This window comes from Balaenoptera physalus (assembly GCF_965194825.1).
Source record: "Balaenoptera physalus genome assembly, chromosome: 3".
Lineage (NCBI taxonomy): Eukaryota > Metazoa > Chordata > Mammalia > Artiodactyla > Balaenopteridae > Balaenoptera > Balaenoptera physalus.
The window spans coordinates 46,778,219-46,795,147 of NC_138890.1; the positions used below are offsets into that span (position 1 = coordinate 46,778,219).

Here is a 16,929-nt window from a genome sequence, read left to right on the forward strand (position 1 = left end):
CCCCTAGAAAGTTTTTCAGGTGAGATACGTATACTTCTGTGGTCTGGGAGAATGCAAAGCCAGACGGTAAGTCAGTCTGCCATGAGCTGGAATCCCAGCTGCTAACAAACTACTATGCAGCCTTGAGCAAATTACTGAACCTGTCTGAACTCCTATTTTCTGGTCTGTAAAATGAGGATCATGACTGTAGCAGCTGGATCCCACAGGGATGTGAAAATGAACCAAGATCATGAATAAGATGTGTGTGATGGATCAGAAGTTTGTTAATCACGGGAGACGTGGAAGCTCTCAGGCAGTCTGGCATGGCTCCCTGGGGCATCTGGCTTCAACAAGGCAAGCTACCCATGAGGCAGGTTCTAGGACACCTGGCTAAGCCCAGGGACAAGATAAAGGCACATCAGCAATGGATGAGCAATGCACTCACGAGCATGGGATCCAATCCCTTCATACAAGTCGTGAGAAATGAATGTCCAGCCAGGAGAAATGTGAGAGCGGGGCTGAAATCAGAACATGGATCTCCAGACTTCCAGCTCTGGCAGCTTGCTCTGACCCCACCCTGAAGTTCTTACCTGAAAGTTTCCAATAAGAAGTCAGGAATGGAAAACTGTGACCAAGAGAGCCCATGTCGGGCTCATTCCCTATCTCCAGGCCTCCCTGTGCCTGACGCCATGCTGTTTCACCCACACGCTCCCTCCACCTCCACCCCGGAGCATGGAACCTGGGAGAGGCCAGGGGAAGCAGAGAAAACACTCATACTCCTCCTGGCTCTGGGGCTAAGAGACCCAGATCCAGGGGGAATATACCTGCCTGCCTCAGGCCACCCTTCTGATTAATGGACACAATACAACTGATCTGACTTCTGGACAGTACGAGAAGAGAGGAGGAAGTAAAAAATAGCAATCAGAAGACGTCCTCTTTAAGTGGCCTAGTCTGGAGGAGGGGGGACAGGACAGGGCACTAAGTTAGTTGGATGGCCCAAGTCACTATGCCATCGTCTGTTCCTTTCCATCTCTTTCCTGGATGCCTGCCGAAGTCTCCGAGGGGCCTCCCTGCAACTCACCGGGCCTCTTCCCGCCCCGACCCCAGTCCACTCTCCACAGAGTGGACAAACCCTAAAGCAGAAGCCAGATCATGTCACCTCCTTCCTTGCCTTTAGAACAGCAGCCAAACTCCCTAAGCTGGCCTCCGAAAGCCTCCCGTGTCAGCTGCTTGGAGAACTCTGAACTCATCACCACCTAGTGCCTGCTGCTCCTCCAGGCGAGCGTGCTCATCAGCAGGCTGCTTACCAACCCCGTCCTGGCTCACCCTCAGAGGTACTCCCTGACACCCGGATTGAAGCTACCCTCACCCACACAACCCCCTACACTTCTCTATTAGTTTGTTTCTTTCACAGCACTCACCACTATCAGAAACTGCCAAGTAGTACTAGAGATGGTGGCAAACCGACATTCCTCCCATTGAAAAGCAGGGCCCATGTCCCCTCCCCTTCATTCTCAGCAGGGTCTGTGACCTCTACCAACATAACATGCCAAAAGTGATATTGTGCCAGTGCTCAGGCCCAGGACCTTAGAATACTGACCACACCTACTTCCTGTCTCTTGGAACAGCTCTCCGGGAGCCCCAAGCCACTATGTAGTAAGTCCTACTACTCTGAAATCACCATGCTGGAGAAGGCACCTGAAGGCACTCCAGTTCTAGCTGAACCCAGCCATCCCTGTCAAGGTTCCAAACATGTGAGTGAAGCTGTGGTGGGCCCTGTATGTAGACCAGGACCTGCCTGCCACCTCTATCACTACCACAAAGAAAAGAAGAGTCACCTGGCTGAGCCCTGTCCAAATCCTGCCCCATAAATCAGTGACTAAAAGGGCTGTTTTTGATATAACTAGTAGCCTCCCTTTCCCCGCCCCGCAACCCCCCCAGTGAAGATGGCCATGTGTCCTGCCCCCCGCCCACCATACACGGTGGGGTGTCGCTCCAGGACCTCGCTTCAGACGTGTAAGCTCCCCATCCATTAAACCACTGATGACTCTGCTGCTGACTCCGGGACCTTTCTTCAGTCTTGAAGCTGCGCAACAGAGGCCCGGGAGGCCTGCAGGGTGCCGCCCAACAACCAGCAAAGAAGTAAAGATCTGTGACAGGCTAGTTAATCTTCAGTCTTAGCAAACACCAAAATCACAACTAACTGCTGAACTACCATCGACAAAAAAGACCAAAAACAAACAAGCAAGCAAACAAAAAACCACGCTGGAACTTACCAGAAAAGATACCCTACATCCAAAGACAAAGAAGCCACAACGAGATGGTAGGAGGGGTACAATCACGACACAATCAAATCCCATACCTGCCAGGTGGGCGACTCATAAACTGGAAAACAATTATACCACAGGAGTTCTGCCGTAAGAGTGAAAGTCCTGAGCCCCACGTCAGGCTTCGCAGCCTGGGAGTCCGGCAATGGGAGGAGCCCCCAGAGAACATGGCTTTGAAGGCCAGCGGGGTTTGATCTCAGGATTCCACGGGGCTGGAGGAAATAGAAACTCCACTCTTGGAGGGCGCACAAAAGGTCGCGTGCGTACCAGGATCCAGGCTGTTTTTGGGGTGATTTGTTAGGCAGCAACAGATAACCAGAACTACCTTGCTGGTTTACGTTGTCATCCCACTAGAATGTAAACTTATGAGGGCAGGCCCCTTCTGTCTTATTCCCATCAGTATTCCCATGGTCTAACACTTAGTAGGTTACTGAAATAAATGTGTTAAATGAATGATTTTCACTTTGGTGGCAGCCAAGTTAGTTCCTTCCAGGCAAACAAAGGTTAGGCTCAAGCCCTGGTGCTTCTCTAGATAAGCCTGAGGACTCTGAACACTCAAGACAATCTCTCTAGGGGAATTCCCTGGCGGTCCAGTGGTTAGGACTCCACGCTTCCACTGCAGGGAGCACGGGTTCAATCCCTGGTCAGGCAACTAAGATCCCGCATACTACGTGGCCAACCCCCCTGCCCCCCCACCCCGCCAAAAACAGAGACTCTAAATGAAATAGTCCTGGGCTATAGTGCTCAGTTTGGCTCAAATAAACCTCTTAAAAACAAAAAACAAAAAAACACAATCTCTCAAGATGGGCTGGCTTCCCCTCTCACTGAACTAGTTGATACTTCGACGCTGGCCTCCACCAGTCCTAGGTTCTAAATCTCAGGGCCAGAAGGGGGTTCTCAGCAACTGCCCAAACTAACCAGGTACAGAACCTCCTCAACAACATTCCTGCCAAGGAATGAGCCACCACTTTTTGCACACTGCTGGGGGCACTCAACAACTTTCTGGGGCAGTTCACCTCGGCCCAGAACTTCCCAGAAGCCTAGGGCAGAATGCCCCATGCCTAGGTAGAAGAATCCCACAGCCTTGGCCAACTTCTTGGGGATGACACTCTAAAGCTGGTCCAATCAGGTGGGGAAAAGCAATCCCCATTAGATAAAATCTTTCTCAAACTAGTCTTGACCTCTGATTTGATACACAGAACTTAATCCTAGTGGGAAAGGACCTTGAAAGGTCTTCTGGCTCGACCACTTTCATTTACAGAAAAGGGAAAGAAGTCCAAAGAGGTTCAGTCAGTCACCCAAGGTGTCTTAGCAATTGAGCCAAACATCTGGGACTAGAAGGCTGGTCCCAAATTCTCCTGCCCAGAGTTCTCTGTACTAGGGCTCACACCCGTGGAGAAGCCTCCTTCCAGTGCCTGTTGCCCCAGAGAGAATTCAGCGCTCCAATGAGCCTTAGTTCCACTGCCCAAAGAGCAGGATCATGACGCACAAGGCCAGCATCTCTCCCCTTTCCACCCGAAGCACACTAACATCTGCCTTAGCTGCTCTCATACCTGAAGGGTGTTTGAGCTAGAAAGGGCCTTAGAGATTGCTATCAAGGATGTTACACCCATTTCACAGATGCAGGGAGGGGAGTGAAGTCTCATTGGGGCCTAACCTAACCCGCAAGCTCACGCCTTAGCATTCAGACAGCTTTCTACTGCTGCTCTGGGGCCTCAGGCCACAATGCCCAGTGGTGTCCTGTCTCCCCATCACACCTGCTCTCCCTAAGAGAGGTGGGTAAGGAGACCCCTCCAGGGACTGCATGCAATTCCTGCCCTCGGCCTTAAAGTCTTCCCCACCCTTTCCTCTCAAATTCTTCTCGAATAAGGATGTTCTCAGCTTGTGGGCCGGACAGACTGCTGTCCTCTCTCCTTTGTATGATAAAACATACAAAGACTGAGCCCATAGGCCCAATGCAGGCATCCTCATCTGGAGGGAGCTAGATCCTGACATTGGATAGTAGTCATAAAGGAACAGAGGCCCAGTGTGGCCAGGCCTTCTCATTTTTTTTCATAACAGCTTTACTGATATTATTCACATACCATGCTACTGACCCATTTAAAGTGTACAATTCATTATTTTTTTTTTTTTTTGGTATATTCAGAGTCTGGCTTTTAAAAGAGGAGGTGCAAATCTCCAGGTTTCCAGATACATTTTCTTGATTTTAAAACATAGATGATTACTTTCAAGTGTTTTTAAATGAAGGGTAATCAAACGCTGTCAGCAGGCTGAACTGGAATTGAGGCAGTAAAGGGAGTGGATACCCATTTGTAACTTCTACCTTTCAGGACAAAAGCCCCATCATGGCTTTTGTGTCTTATTTACCCCTGAATTCTGGAGCCTGATATGTAACAAGTACTCAAAAATTTCGGAATGAACAAATCTAGGAAAGTACTTTGCAAATTTACAGCTGCAGAGCCCTACAGGAAACTGCCATCCAAACTCTTTAAATAATACCACCATGTCAAGGAACCCAGTACCTCCTGTGGCAGCTGAATCTGTCGGGGGCACTACTGAAAGTTACTACTTGACCAGAGCCAAAGTTACTACTTGACCCTCCACCTCCCACTTGCCATCAGAGCTTTACCTGTAGGACCACTTGAAGCAGATCTGTTCAAATGCTGTAGTTCAGAACAACCGGCATTTCCACCCACCCCAAGCTTTGATTCTCTGGGAAAAATAATCCTGGTTTCTTCAACCATCCCCCCCTCTTCACAGTAAGGTGCATGCGTCCCAGTGAGCAGCCACCTCTTGTGCGTTCCTGATTTCCCGTCTCCCTCCCACAGTCCCTGGAAGCAGCATCCAGCCTCCCACACCCAGCCATGTCCAAACTCCACCCCTACACTCGGCTCCACTTTGGACAAAACCTAAACTGGGCTATTCCATCCACATAATTGGCCTCTCTTTCTTGTATCACTGTAAAGATATATAAAGAACAGGAAAAGCGCAGACCTCCACTCCCCCAAGCAAACCCAAAGCTGCAGAAAGATACCAAACATGGAGAAGGAAGGTTTCACTTCAAAGCACCTGAGGGGCTTCCCTGGTGGCGCAGTGGTTAGGAATCCTCCTGCCAATGCAGGGGACACGGGTTCGAGCCCTGGTCCGGAAAGATCCCACATGCCGTGGAGCAACTAAGCTCGTGCTCCACAACTACTGAGTCTGCGCTCTAGAGCCCGCGAGCCACAACTACTGAGCCCGTGTGCCACAACTACTGAAGCCCGCGTGCCTAGAGCCTGTGCTCCGCAAGGAGAGAAGCCACGGCAATGAGAAGCCTGCGCACCGTAACCGAGTAGCCCCCTCTCGCCACAACTAGAGAAAGCCCGCGCGCAGCAAAGACCCAATGCAGACAAAAATAAATAAATAAAATAAATTAAAAAAAAAAAAAAAGCACCTGAGCTGGTCTCTCACAGACATTCTACCACTAGGGCACTGCCAAGTGCCACAATATGGGCTTCTCATGCAGGATTATAGCCCCAGTGAGTCCTTAAATTCCCCTTCACTATGGAGTTGTTTAACAGCCTAGGGCAAGGCGGGAAGAACTGGCTCTAAGTGACATGGGCTGCTTTCCTGTGTACGCTCAGGACCAAACGGCAGCGATAAGGGGCAGAGAGGACCCAGGAAGACAGAAGAAGCCTGGCTTTAGCACTTGAGCTCTATTAGCAAACTGAAGACCTCGAAAGAAGAACCACCTTCAAATTCAAGACCTCGAAAGAAGAACCACCAACACTCTTACGATGATCACTTACTATTTGCCAGGCTCTGGCTGAGCACTCACCTTCCCCTAGCTCACATTCACAGTGATCCTACGACGTGCTTACTCCAGATATAACTCCATTTTACTGAAGCCCAGAAGTTACCAACCTTTCCAAGGGCACTCACTTGGTAGGTGGCTGGGCTAACTCAAACTGGATGACTAACTCCGAAGTCGACATTTTACCACCCAATGCTATTTCTTCCTCCAGAGGAGTGAAAACAAAATCGGAGTAGACCCAAGAGACGTGGGTTCAAGTCTCAGCCTTGCCTTGAACTGACTGTGATCTTGAGCAACTCTATTTCCTTTCTGGGCCTGAAGTACCTAACCTGTAAATCAATGGTTTAGATTCAATGACCTCTGGGGTCCCTTTCAGCTCTAAATACTCCTTCTCCTCTGAAAGGAGAGAAAGGAAATCCAAGCCCCTGAGGGCACAGCAATGGGAACAGAGTTGATAAATGGGCATTGGTCAGGGTAAGCCTGGCTCTCTGAAGCCCAGTATTCTCAGGAACTCACTACAGCAGCCCATCTATGGGCAAATGCAAACCCACTGTTAGCACAGGTGTAAAAATGGCTGAATTCAGCTGAAGGGAGGTAGCTCTGATGGGAAGGAAACCTTGTGCACGTAGCTATCTCTGGAAAAGCCCACAGAGCCAAGCTGCAGAGAGGCTGGTGGCAGGCAGCCTAGATGTGGACCTAGAAGTCCCACCACATGGGTGCTTTCCCTGGTGGAGGTGGGGATTCCCGTATGGAAGCCTGTCCCCCTACCAGGGCCGCCTCCTCCTTCCACCTAAACAGCTGCAGCAGCACAAGCAGGCTGGGGCTCTTGGCTTAAGCATGGACTCAGCCTAGGCCAGTGCACCAGCAATTGTGATTCTCCCAGGAACTGGAACGCATTCCAGATAATCTGGCCTTCCGAAAGGTCAGAGAAATCCCATACACTGGAGCTGCTCCCTACCCCTGAAGGATGACAGCTGATAACTGTCCTAGACATACACTTCAGGAATGACTCGGAAGTCGACTCCCTTTGTAATCCAGGAACCTTGCCCCAAAGGATCAGACAGGAAACCCCAAATCATCTGTTCTTAACCTAAGAGGTTCTGACACGTGGCAAAAGCAATCTTTCAAAAGCAAAAATCTGACCATGACACTCCCTCACTTAAAATCTTCAAAAGCTCCCTACTGCCTTCCAGTTAAAATGAGAATTTATACTACAGCCACAGGGAGGTCCTCAGTTCTCTGAACCTCATGGCCTTTCCTCAACCAAGACAGCGCTCTCTCCAGGCCTTGGCTCAGATAAGTGCTACCTGTCCTTCCCATTTCAGGGTAGCCACTGCTTCCTCCAGAGACTTCTCTGACCTAGACTGAACCGGGTGCTCCCCGCTCACTCCCAAAGAACCCCCCGGCTTTCTCGCACAGCACTTTCCATTACGGATTGTCAGCGTGTGTGCTCTTCGTCAACACAGAGTTTATTATTCGCTCTGGTATTCCTCTATGCCAGACTCAAAATGTGAACGATGCTGTTAAAAGTGTGAGATTCATTCATTCATTCATTACATGTTCACTGAGCTGCCTGCTATGTGCCAGGCATGCTTAGGTGCTAGGGATAAAGCAGTGGTCAAACACCAAAGACCCTCATCCAATGGTGATAAAAGCTAAGAAGAAAAATGAAGCAGGGTAAAGGGATGGGGATAGACAGTACGGGGTGCAGGCTTGCTATTTAATATAGGGTGGTCGGGGAAGGCCTCTCCATCTCAATGAATGGAACAGGAAGCTGAAGAAAGTGAGGGTGTGGCCCATGCAGCTATCTGGGGGAAGAGCATCACAGAACAAAAGCCCTGAAGCAGGAGGGTGCACAACATGCTCCAGGAAAAGCAAGGACCAATGTTGTTGGAAGGGGAAAGTGGTAAAAGATGAAGTCAGAGCTGAGGGTCAGGGCAAGGGGACGTCTGGGGAGCCAGATCAAGAAGAAACTCTAAGGACTCTGAATTTTACTCCGCTATAGAAGCCATGAGAGGACTTTAAGCAGGAGTGACAGGAGACCAGTTCAGAGGTTCCTGCAACCTTCTAGCTGAGTAGTAATGGTATGTGGACCAGGCTGGCAGCCAAGGAGGCGGTAAAAAGAAAGCATTTAGCTTTGGTCACAGTTTTTCGGAGCCAAAAAGGATGTACTTGTAAATTAGATGTAAGGTGACAGAGAAATAGAGGTGCCAAGAATGACCCCAAGGTTTTTAGTCTGAGCAATTAGAAGGACAGAGCTGCTTATTAATCTCTCCTGAGTCTCACTTTCCTCATCTGTGAAGTGGGGATAAAAAGAGCACCTGCTGAGCAGGTTACACAGGATAATTGCAATATCACTATTACTTATAGTGGGGTTATCAGGAGCTTCAATAAGCTAGGGTATGTGGAAAGGAGAGCAAAAACCAGAGCTCAGGGGGACCATGCATCCAGATGGCTCCTGGCAACTGTGGGACTGAATTCAGTTCCTCTGAAAAGCTGAGAACTTCATTTTAAAGGAAGGAAGAGAAAAGGCTACCTGGAGTTGCTGGAATGTATGTTCAGACGGGAAGGTGGTTACCACAACAAGCTTGGAGGGTTATTACAAAGTACCCTGTACACAGGCCTCCGATGGAGGGGCCATCTGGGTTTACCAATAATACCTCAAATTGAGGTGGTAAAACCCCTCACTGTAGGTCAGATTTATGTGGCCGGCTTTACAAAATTCATCATAAAAGCCCACATACCTCACCTTCCACACCGGCTTTGCCAGTCCAAAGGCGCAGTCAAAGGAAAAGTGCCACATCAAGACTGTCCCTCTGATTCTGGGAAAGTCCCTCATGGAGATACCCTAGACTATCCACCACGAAAAATTGGCCAGTTGGCCCTGGTAACTATTACATAGCACTGCTTGACAATGAAGTTAACTCCAGATTATCCATCCTCACTTAGGAAAGGCATGGATAACCCCTCAGAATGGGTAATTACCTCAAACTACATATACAGTTGACCCTCAATAACATGGGGTTAGGGCGCCAACCCCCAGCTCAGCGGAAAATCCATGTGTAACGCTATGGGTTGTGCGGGCGATCTGCTGGGCCTCCCTACCTGCGGTTCTGCATGAGCGTGGACTCAACCAACAGTGGAGAGCGTAGGACTGAAGTATTTATTGAAAACAATCCACACGAGTGGACCCATGCACTCGTGTTGTTCAAGGGTCAACTGAACCTGGCTCTGGAATGCATCTTCTGGAATCTAAACCACTTACATCTATCTGTGTGGGACATTTTAAGTCATGAACTGGGCTACCCCAAAACAAGGTATCAATTTGATCCTCAAAACAACCTCAGCATAGGGGTTAGTCCCATTCTGGGAACAAGAAAAACAGCATGTTCTGATTTAAATCCCATCACCTACCCCTTTGCTCCTTCACCTCGCTGTTTCCTGTGCTTTCATTAGCCAGTTATCAAAACTTATTTTCTTTCACAAACCCCCAGCAAGTAAAACTGTCCTCTCTCCTGGCCACTCCCTTAGATCACTCTGGACCAGCCAGGGAGGTTTGTGAGCCCTCTGGAGGCCCCAATACCCTAATTACCCCCTTTTAGGTTGTCTTGGATTTTGCAAACAGGGGCACTCCCATCTGCGAAGCTCTACATGTTAAAGAGGTTTTTGTGGTTTCAGGTCCACTGCTCCGCCTCCTCTCCCTGCCCGACTCCCAAAGAGAGGGAAGGAGTGCTGAGTAACAGCTCTAAAATACTTACTCTAGCCTAGGCCCCACTGCAGACAGGGGTTGGGTCAGCCAAGAGAATCCCCCCTCCACTCCGCTCCCCAACCCTGGAAGGCTCAGAGTTCAGGACTGCTGAGACTACCCCCTACCTGCCAAGGGCCTAGAACCACCTCTAAAGCACCTCTCCCTCCCTAACAGGCACTCATTTCCCGGTTAGGTTAAAACTCAAACTCCCTGCCCAGAACAGGGGGCAGGCAGCTGAAGGTTCCTGGGGAAGGCCTCCTTCCCTTCTCCCCTTCAGAGGGTGTCCTAATTGTGTGCTTTCTTCACAAGAGAAGAAAGTGATTTGAACTACAGGAAAAGAGCTTCAAGCCCTCGTTTATCAAGGCTAACCTAACAGTTCTTTGCCAGAGGTGCACAATATAACCAGCTATGGAGTTTAAAACAAAAAAAAAACAACCATAATGCCATTATCACCCTTGACAAATAATTCCTTAGTATAATCTGAACTGATCAGTTATCCTCAATTGTCACCAAAATTTCTTCTTATAGCCTGTTTGTTCAAATCAGGATTCAAACAAGATCCACATAATGCATCTGATTGATGTCTCAACTCTTTTCATCCATAACAGTTCCCTCTTTTGAAAATGTTTATTTTTTTAATTGAACGTGATGTACAATATTATGTTACAGGTGGATAATACAGTGAGTCATGATTTTTAAAGGTTATACTCCATTTATAGTTATTATAAAATATTGGCTATATTCCCTGTGTTGTACAATATATCCTTGTAGCTTATTCTATACATAGTAGTTTGTACCTCTTAACCCCCTACCCCTATATTGCCCCTCCCTCCTTCCCTCTCTCCCCACTGGTAACCACCAGTTTGTTCTCTATATCTGTGAGTCTGTTTCTTTTTGTTATGTTCACTGGTTTGTTGTATTTTCTTGAACGCCACTTATTTATTGACAAGATAACCTGTCTTGTAGAATTTCTCACATTCAGAAATTGGATAACTGCTACCTCATGGTCAATCAATGCGTTCCTCTAACCTCACAGATCTATGGTTCTATTAGGTGTGGGTTCAATTTTTATTTGGTGGAGGCAATTTTCATAGACAGCACTGTGTACTTTCTATTACCACATTCATTGTAAGGCACTTAGTGCCTAGCTGCTACACAGGTTGCTCTGATATGAACCCCCAAGCAACTGGCTTAGGTTCCTGAAGCCAGAAGAGTGTCTCTAGCACTCACAGAACCTGGATTCAAAACTGGAGTTCTTAACCACTATGGCAGATATAAATATACACATTTAAAAAGCTTTGCTTCGTAAAAATTGTGAATTACTGTTGTACACCTGAAACTTACATAATAATAATTTTAAAAAAGGCTCTGCTTTGGTTTCTTTTGTGGGGAAGGGGTTTATCGGAGAAAAAGTGTTTTTTGTTTATTTATTTATTTATTTGGCTGTGTTGGGTCTTCGTTTCTGTGCGAGGGCTCTCTCTAGTTGCGGCAAGCGGGGGCCACTCTTCATTGCGGTGCACGGGCCTCTCATTATCGCGGCCTCTCTTGTTGCGGAGCACAGGCTCCAGACACGCAGGCTCAGTAGTTGTGGCTCACGGGCCCAGTCGCTCCGCGGCCATGTCGGATCTTCCCAGACCAGGGCTCAAACCCGTGTCCCCTGCATTAGCAGGCAGATTCTCAACCACTGCGCCACCAGGGAAGCCCAAAAAAAGCGTTTTTGATACTAAAAAAAACTTTGAAAACATATTCCAATTCCCTCATTTTACAGATGAAGAAACACAGGTACAGAGAAGTATGGGGATTGCTAGTGTCCACAATGCTGGACACAAGCAGAATTACAAGTGAAATGAACACTCCTAACAATGGTGATCATTTATTATAGCTAGCACTTATTAGATGCTCTGTACCTGGCATTAAGCTAAAGGTTATGCTAAACATCTTGATTTTCACGACCCTATGAAATAGTTACTACCATTACTCCCGTTTTGAGGATGAAGGAACAATGGTTTAGAGAGGCTGAGTAATTTGCCCAAGATTGCACACCAAGTTAGAAGCAAAGCTGGGACTCAAAATTACATACTGTGTAATTGCACCCAGTCCACTTCTAGTGGTGAGGAAGGAAGGAGCCAGGGTCCGAAGTAGCTCTGACACCGTGAGGTCTTCATGCAATGAAGACTGACTGATCCACATGGATGCCCCGCGGAGTACAACCAGTTGTGGGGCTGGTGGGGGAGGGAAGATGGGAAAGGGCCCAAACCCAGGAAGAAAACTGAGACTGGGAGTGGAGGTTTATTTGGGGCCAGTTCAGTGTGGTGGCAGATTCCTGGGGTTGCCATGGGTTAGCTGGGATTATAACCCTTTTTTATTTTGTGTCACCAGTTAGCTGCACTTCAAAGAGACAGAAAAAAATGATGCCCAGAATATAAATATTCAAGTCTCAGGCCCTGCCCCCGACTTTCCTCTAAAGAGAAATGAAGAAAAAGATCACAGTACTGGTGTTTTCTTACTACACAAAATTAGAAGTGTCAGACAATCAACCCACTGATTCCCTGCTAGGGTTGCTGGAAGCTTGTGGGGATGATATGCTCTCAAGTCTCTACCTACTACATGTAAACCAGCCACAGCAAATTTTTAGTTCAGTTAGGCTCGCCTTTCCCCAAACCCTGAGAGCACATGAACACTCCGCCAAAAAGTAATCTTTACAAAAGGCAAATACATTAAAACTTATTTTTAAAACATTCGTCATAACACATTCCAAAGAAAAAACAGCCAATTACTTGGGTCATCAACCTTTAAGATTATCCATACTATGCCCTTCATGTCTGTGGATAAGCAAAAGCCCACTTTTAAGGAGACAGATCCCATATGTTTCAGGGAGTACTAATACAATACCAGAAAAGGAAAGTACAACACTCTCCAACCCCCTCATTTTACAGGTGGAGAAAACGGAGACCCAGAAAAAGTCCCAGAAAATCCCACAGTTTCAGTCTCTCAGACATGGTACAACAGAAAACACATGCCAGGCACCAAGCTAAATACTTCACACATATCATCACAGTGAATGCTCACAATGGCCACATGCGGCAGATAAATAATTTAATTTCTAGAATACAAATGGAGAGGCTGAGGCACAGAATGGTTAAGTATCCTGCAGAAGGAGGCACAGCTAAGCAAGTGGTTGAGCTGGCATTCGAACCCATGCAGTTTTGACCCCAGAACCTTTGCTATGTATCACTTCTTTAACTAAGACATCTTGCCTCTCTCATACTTAAAGCGTTGTGCCTAAGATAAGGAAAAAATATTTAATGTTTTCAAAATATTCTAGGGGAGGAAAATACAAAAAACCAAAATGCAAATCCCAAGATTTAAAACTACTAAGACACAGAAGCTTAAACCAGACCAGAGAACCCCGCAAGAAAGGGGGGATATAGCAAAACATCTTTTATTACTAGTTACTGCATGTGTCCCTTAAAGAACTAAAATACTAGCATCTGAGCCAAAAGGAGAGCTAAAAATAGGCATTTGCAGCAAGCTTTGGAAAGCTTTTGGCTTGCTTATGAGGCACCCAAAACATATGCATCACAGAACACAAAATTTCCCAAGACCACACTGTCATTCCATTGGTGTCTCATTTAAACTTGTCCAAGCTGTAAATAAAATCAGGGCTGGAAAAGGGCCTTAGTGACCCATGTAAACTTCAAAGAAAGTGCCACCATCTACCCTGACCACAAAATTCTCCCTCAAAAAGCATCCAAGCCCTAACAGCTGGCTTAAACAGAGAAGCTACTGAATTCAGAGTTTGTCTGTCAAAGACTATTCTGCAAGTTCAAAACCAATGAGTAGACAAGACACTTTCTTACCTAACAAGAACAGAGTAAATCTACCCGACTCAGAATTTTGCTGTGGGCACTTTAAAGCAAGTTGGCTTTTCTAAGAACTCAGAGGTAAAGGCGAGATGCCAGCCAAGCTGTCCTCTTCCCACGATCAATAACCCCGGTGATGCACCCTATCAAGGGCCCCTGGACTTGCACAAAATGCCAGCTCAAGCACCCAATACCACCTGATGTCATGGCTGATTTAAAACCCACAAGGCAGGTTCACCATTAGCTAAGCAGCAGCAGCCAGAGTGAGTAGCCCCATTTAAACTTCTGAGGAGTGCTCTCTCCTGGGCATGATTATACCCCTTTGAGTTTAAAGAGGGGGGAAGGACCAAAGAGTGTCTTAAAGTTGCAATTCCTCCCTCTGTGGGTGGATCAGGAGGGATTTGCAAGAAAATGGAGGTTTCAGCACTGCCCTTTGCATAAGAGGGTTCTGGAAGGAACAGGGGGAAGGGGAGGAGGGCAAAAGGAAGAGAACACGGTTTGAGGTACTATTAGTAAACGCCAAATGTCCCCTCCTCCAAATGAGGCAACCTTAAAAGAAATAAAAATTACAACATGCCATTTTCAGAATTCGCTGTTCTGGTTCCCCTAGGACTACAAGGGATTCTATTCCCTTGAATGTGAAGGCATTAAGCTTCCCTTTCCCCATTTTGATGGTTTAAACCAGTCAGTCTCAACCAGCGCTACAGAAGAGGAGGAGTTTTGAAAAAGCAATACGGCTATGGCCACAGGCCATCGTTATAGCTCCAAGCGTGTTTTAACACCGATCCACTACAAAAAGACCCTGAACCAAAGAATCCAGCCCCACTGTGCCTCTACGCGCCGGCAAAGGGAGCAGGGCGGGCGCGCCCCCTACCAAAGCCGACGATCTATTTTTGGCAAAGGAAGGCCGAGCCGAACCTCCATATTCTGCACCGCCTCTCTCCCCCCAGCGCCACTGACAACGCTCTGCGGGGACTTCCCACCTTCCCCAAGGGGCCGGGTCCAAAAGGACCCAAAGCCGAGGAGGGAGAGGGAGGGCGCGGGGAGCGCCAGTCGGCGGTCACATGCCACTCGCCGCGCGGGGTGGCACCACGTTGTCCCGGCTGCGGAGGAATGCCGGGAAGGAGGAACGCGCACTCACACCCGCGCACACGCACACTCCCGGCCGCGCCGCCCGCCCGCACCCGCCTTCCACCCCGAGCGCCGAGGCGGGCCCCGAACGCCTAGGCCGAGCGGTCGCGACCAGCCCGCGTGTCGGCGGCGCGGCGCAAGGCGCCCAACTGTCACCCGCCCGCCCTCCCGGCCCTGCCACTCCCTCCCCCGCCGCCACACGCCCCTCGCGTCGCCGCATGCCCCCTTACTCGCCTCACATTTCCCCCTCACTGGATGCCCCGCACGCTCTCCCTTCGGCTCCCTCTCAAGACGGAAGGTCCCCGGGAACAGGGAGGGAAAGCACCGAATTCAATGACACGTTGGGTTTCCTCTTCTCCCCATTCTGCCCGTAACCGACCCCTGAACCCATCGCCAATGGCCATTCTACCGCCTAATACTATCTACTCGAGAACAAAACTTGTTAACTTTTAAATCCCGAATCCCTGTGGTCGGTACGAACTCATCGCCGGGCGTTTTGCTGCCTATGACATATACTCATTAAACATTTACAACATGGGGACGATCGCAACGCTACCAAAACGAGGAGCATGTGGCGGGGTGGTAAGAGGGGGCTTCCCCAGGAAGGTTCAGGCTGGAAACCGTCTCTTACACTAACATGCGGTAGGGGGAGAGGGCCCTTTTCACCGAAACCAGCGCCCACCCTCTCCCCGCGAGGTAGGCCCGGACCACGCCGTTGCCCACTAACCGCTGCGGCCCAGGCAAGGAGGCCGGGCCCTCTGGCAGGGGCAGGTTCCTGAGTGTGCTGGGGGACAGGGCACGGCGACCCGAATGAGCCAGGAGATAATAAAAAAAAAATCCCGAGTCACCACGACCAGTGGCGGACCCCCGGGCCCTGGAGGCCGCTGGGGGAGGGGACGCCTATGTCCCCGGAAGAGGCCCCGGACCCAGGATACCAAGCAGAAAGACCCACCTGGAGGAGACTGTCCGTTCACGGTGGCCAGGACCGGCGGCAACGCGTTCTTAGTCCACGGGTTCACCTTGGGCGGAGGGGCCTCCACGAAGTCTCGGCGCCCGGCGACCGCGGCTCCGGCAGCTCCTCCGCCAGCGGCCGGCTCGCCGCCGCCGCCCTCCTCCCCGTCGCTGACGGCCGGGCCCTCGGCGCCAGGCGGCTGCGGCGGCCGCGGGCTCTCGCGCTCCAGCTGCCCTGTGCCCTCCTTGTGTGGCTTGGCGCAGGGCGGCCGAGGTCTCCGGGCGCCGCCGTCCGGCTCCCCCCCTCCGACGTCGTTCGCCCCGGGCTCGCCCTTGCCCTCGGACGACGGCGGCGGCTTCTTCCTCACCAGCCCCCCGTGCTCTTCGGCCTGCAAGAGTGGGGCGCCCCCCGGCAGCAGCGGCTCCACCTGAGTGGCCATCTGCGCGCCCGCCCCCCCGGAGAAGCCGGGCGCGCCCGAGGCTGCCTCCCCCGCCTCGAACTTGGCTCTCCGAGCGCCCGCGACGCCTTCCTCCGGGGCGCTGGGCCCCAGTCCCGGCGGAGAAGGGTCGGGGTTCACGCTAGGCGCGGCCCCCCTCCGGGTCGGATGCAGCCGCCGTAGATCCAAGGCCCGCTGGCCGGGCGGGGGGGGGGACGAAGGCCCCCCACTATGCGGTCCAGGCCTCCTCGGCGCGCGTCCCCCCCCGCCCGTTCCTCGCAAGGCGTCCCCACCCCGAGCCTGGCAGGCTTCTCGTCCCGTCCCTCCCTCCCCCCCGCCGCCGGGGCGGCCCGGGCTTCCCGGCTCGGGGGCTGCAGCAATATGGACGGACGGGGGAGAGGCGCGGCGAGCCGAGCTGACCACGCGATCCGCGGCAGGCGGCGGGCGGGCGCGCGCCTCGCGACGCAGCGGGCAAGGGGAGGGGAAGGCGCAACGGGGCCGCGCTCGCCGGGGCCGGCAGTGGGCGACGGGAGGGCGAAGGCGGCGGGAGCGCGCGCGCAGCGCCTCGCAGCCCCGCCCCTTTCCCCGCCCCTCGCCTCCGATTCCTCGGCGCACCTCGGGGCTGGTGGGTGAGGGGTACTCAGACCGGACGGGGGCGAGCACGTGCCTGATGCAATTCGGGAGCGGCGGGGGGGCAGCG

At 50.7% G+C, this 16,929-nt stretch overlaps 1 protein-coding gene across 2 annotated transcripts in view; it reads right to left on the reverse strand.

The window, feature by feature from the left end:
* LARP1 (La ribonucleoprotein 1, translational regulator) overlaps positions 1–16,929 on the reverse strand; it is an 88,410-nt gene that overhangs the window by 40,441 nt on the left and 31,040 nt on the right. The window contains exon 1 of one of the 2 annotated variants that reach the window (XM_082453902.1): positions 15,794–16,685. The exons of the other annotated variant lie outside the window; for it this stretch is intronic. Within the exon in view, the coding sequence (XP_082310028.1) occupies positions 15,794–16,232 (439 nt within the window). The 5' untranslated portion in view covers positions 16,233–16,685. Of the gene's footprint in view, positions 1–15,793; positions 16,686–16,929 lie in introns of those variants that run through there. 2 annotated transcript variants of the gene reach the window in all.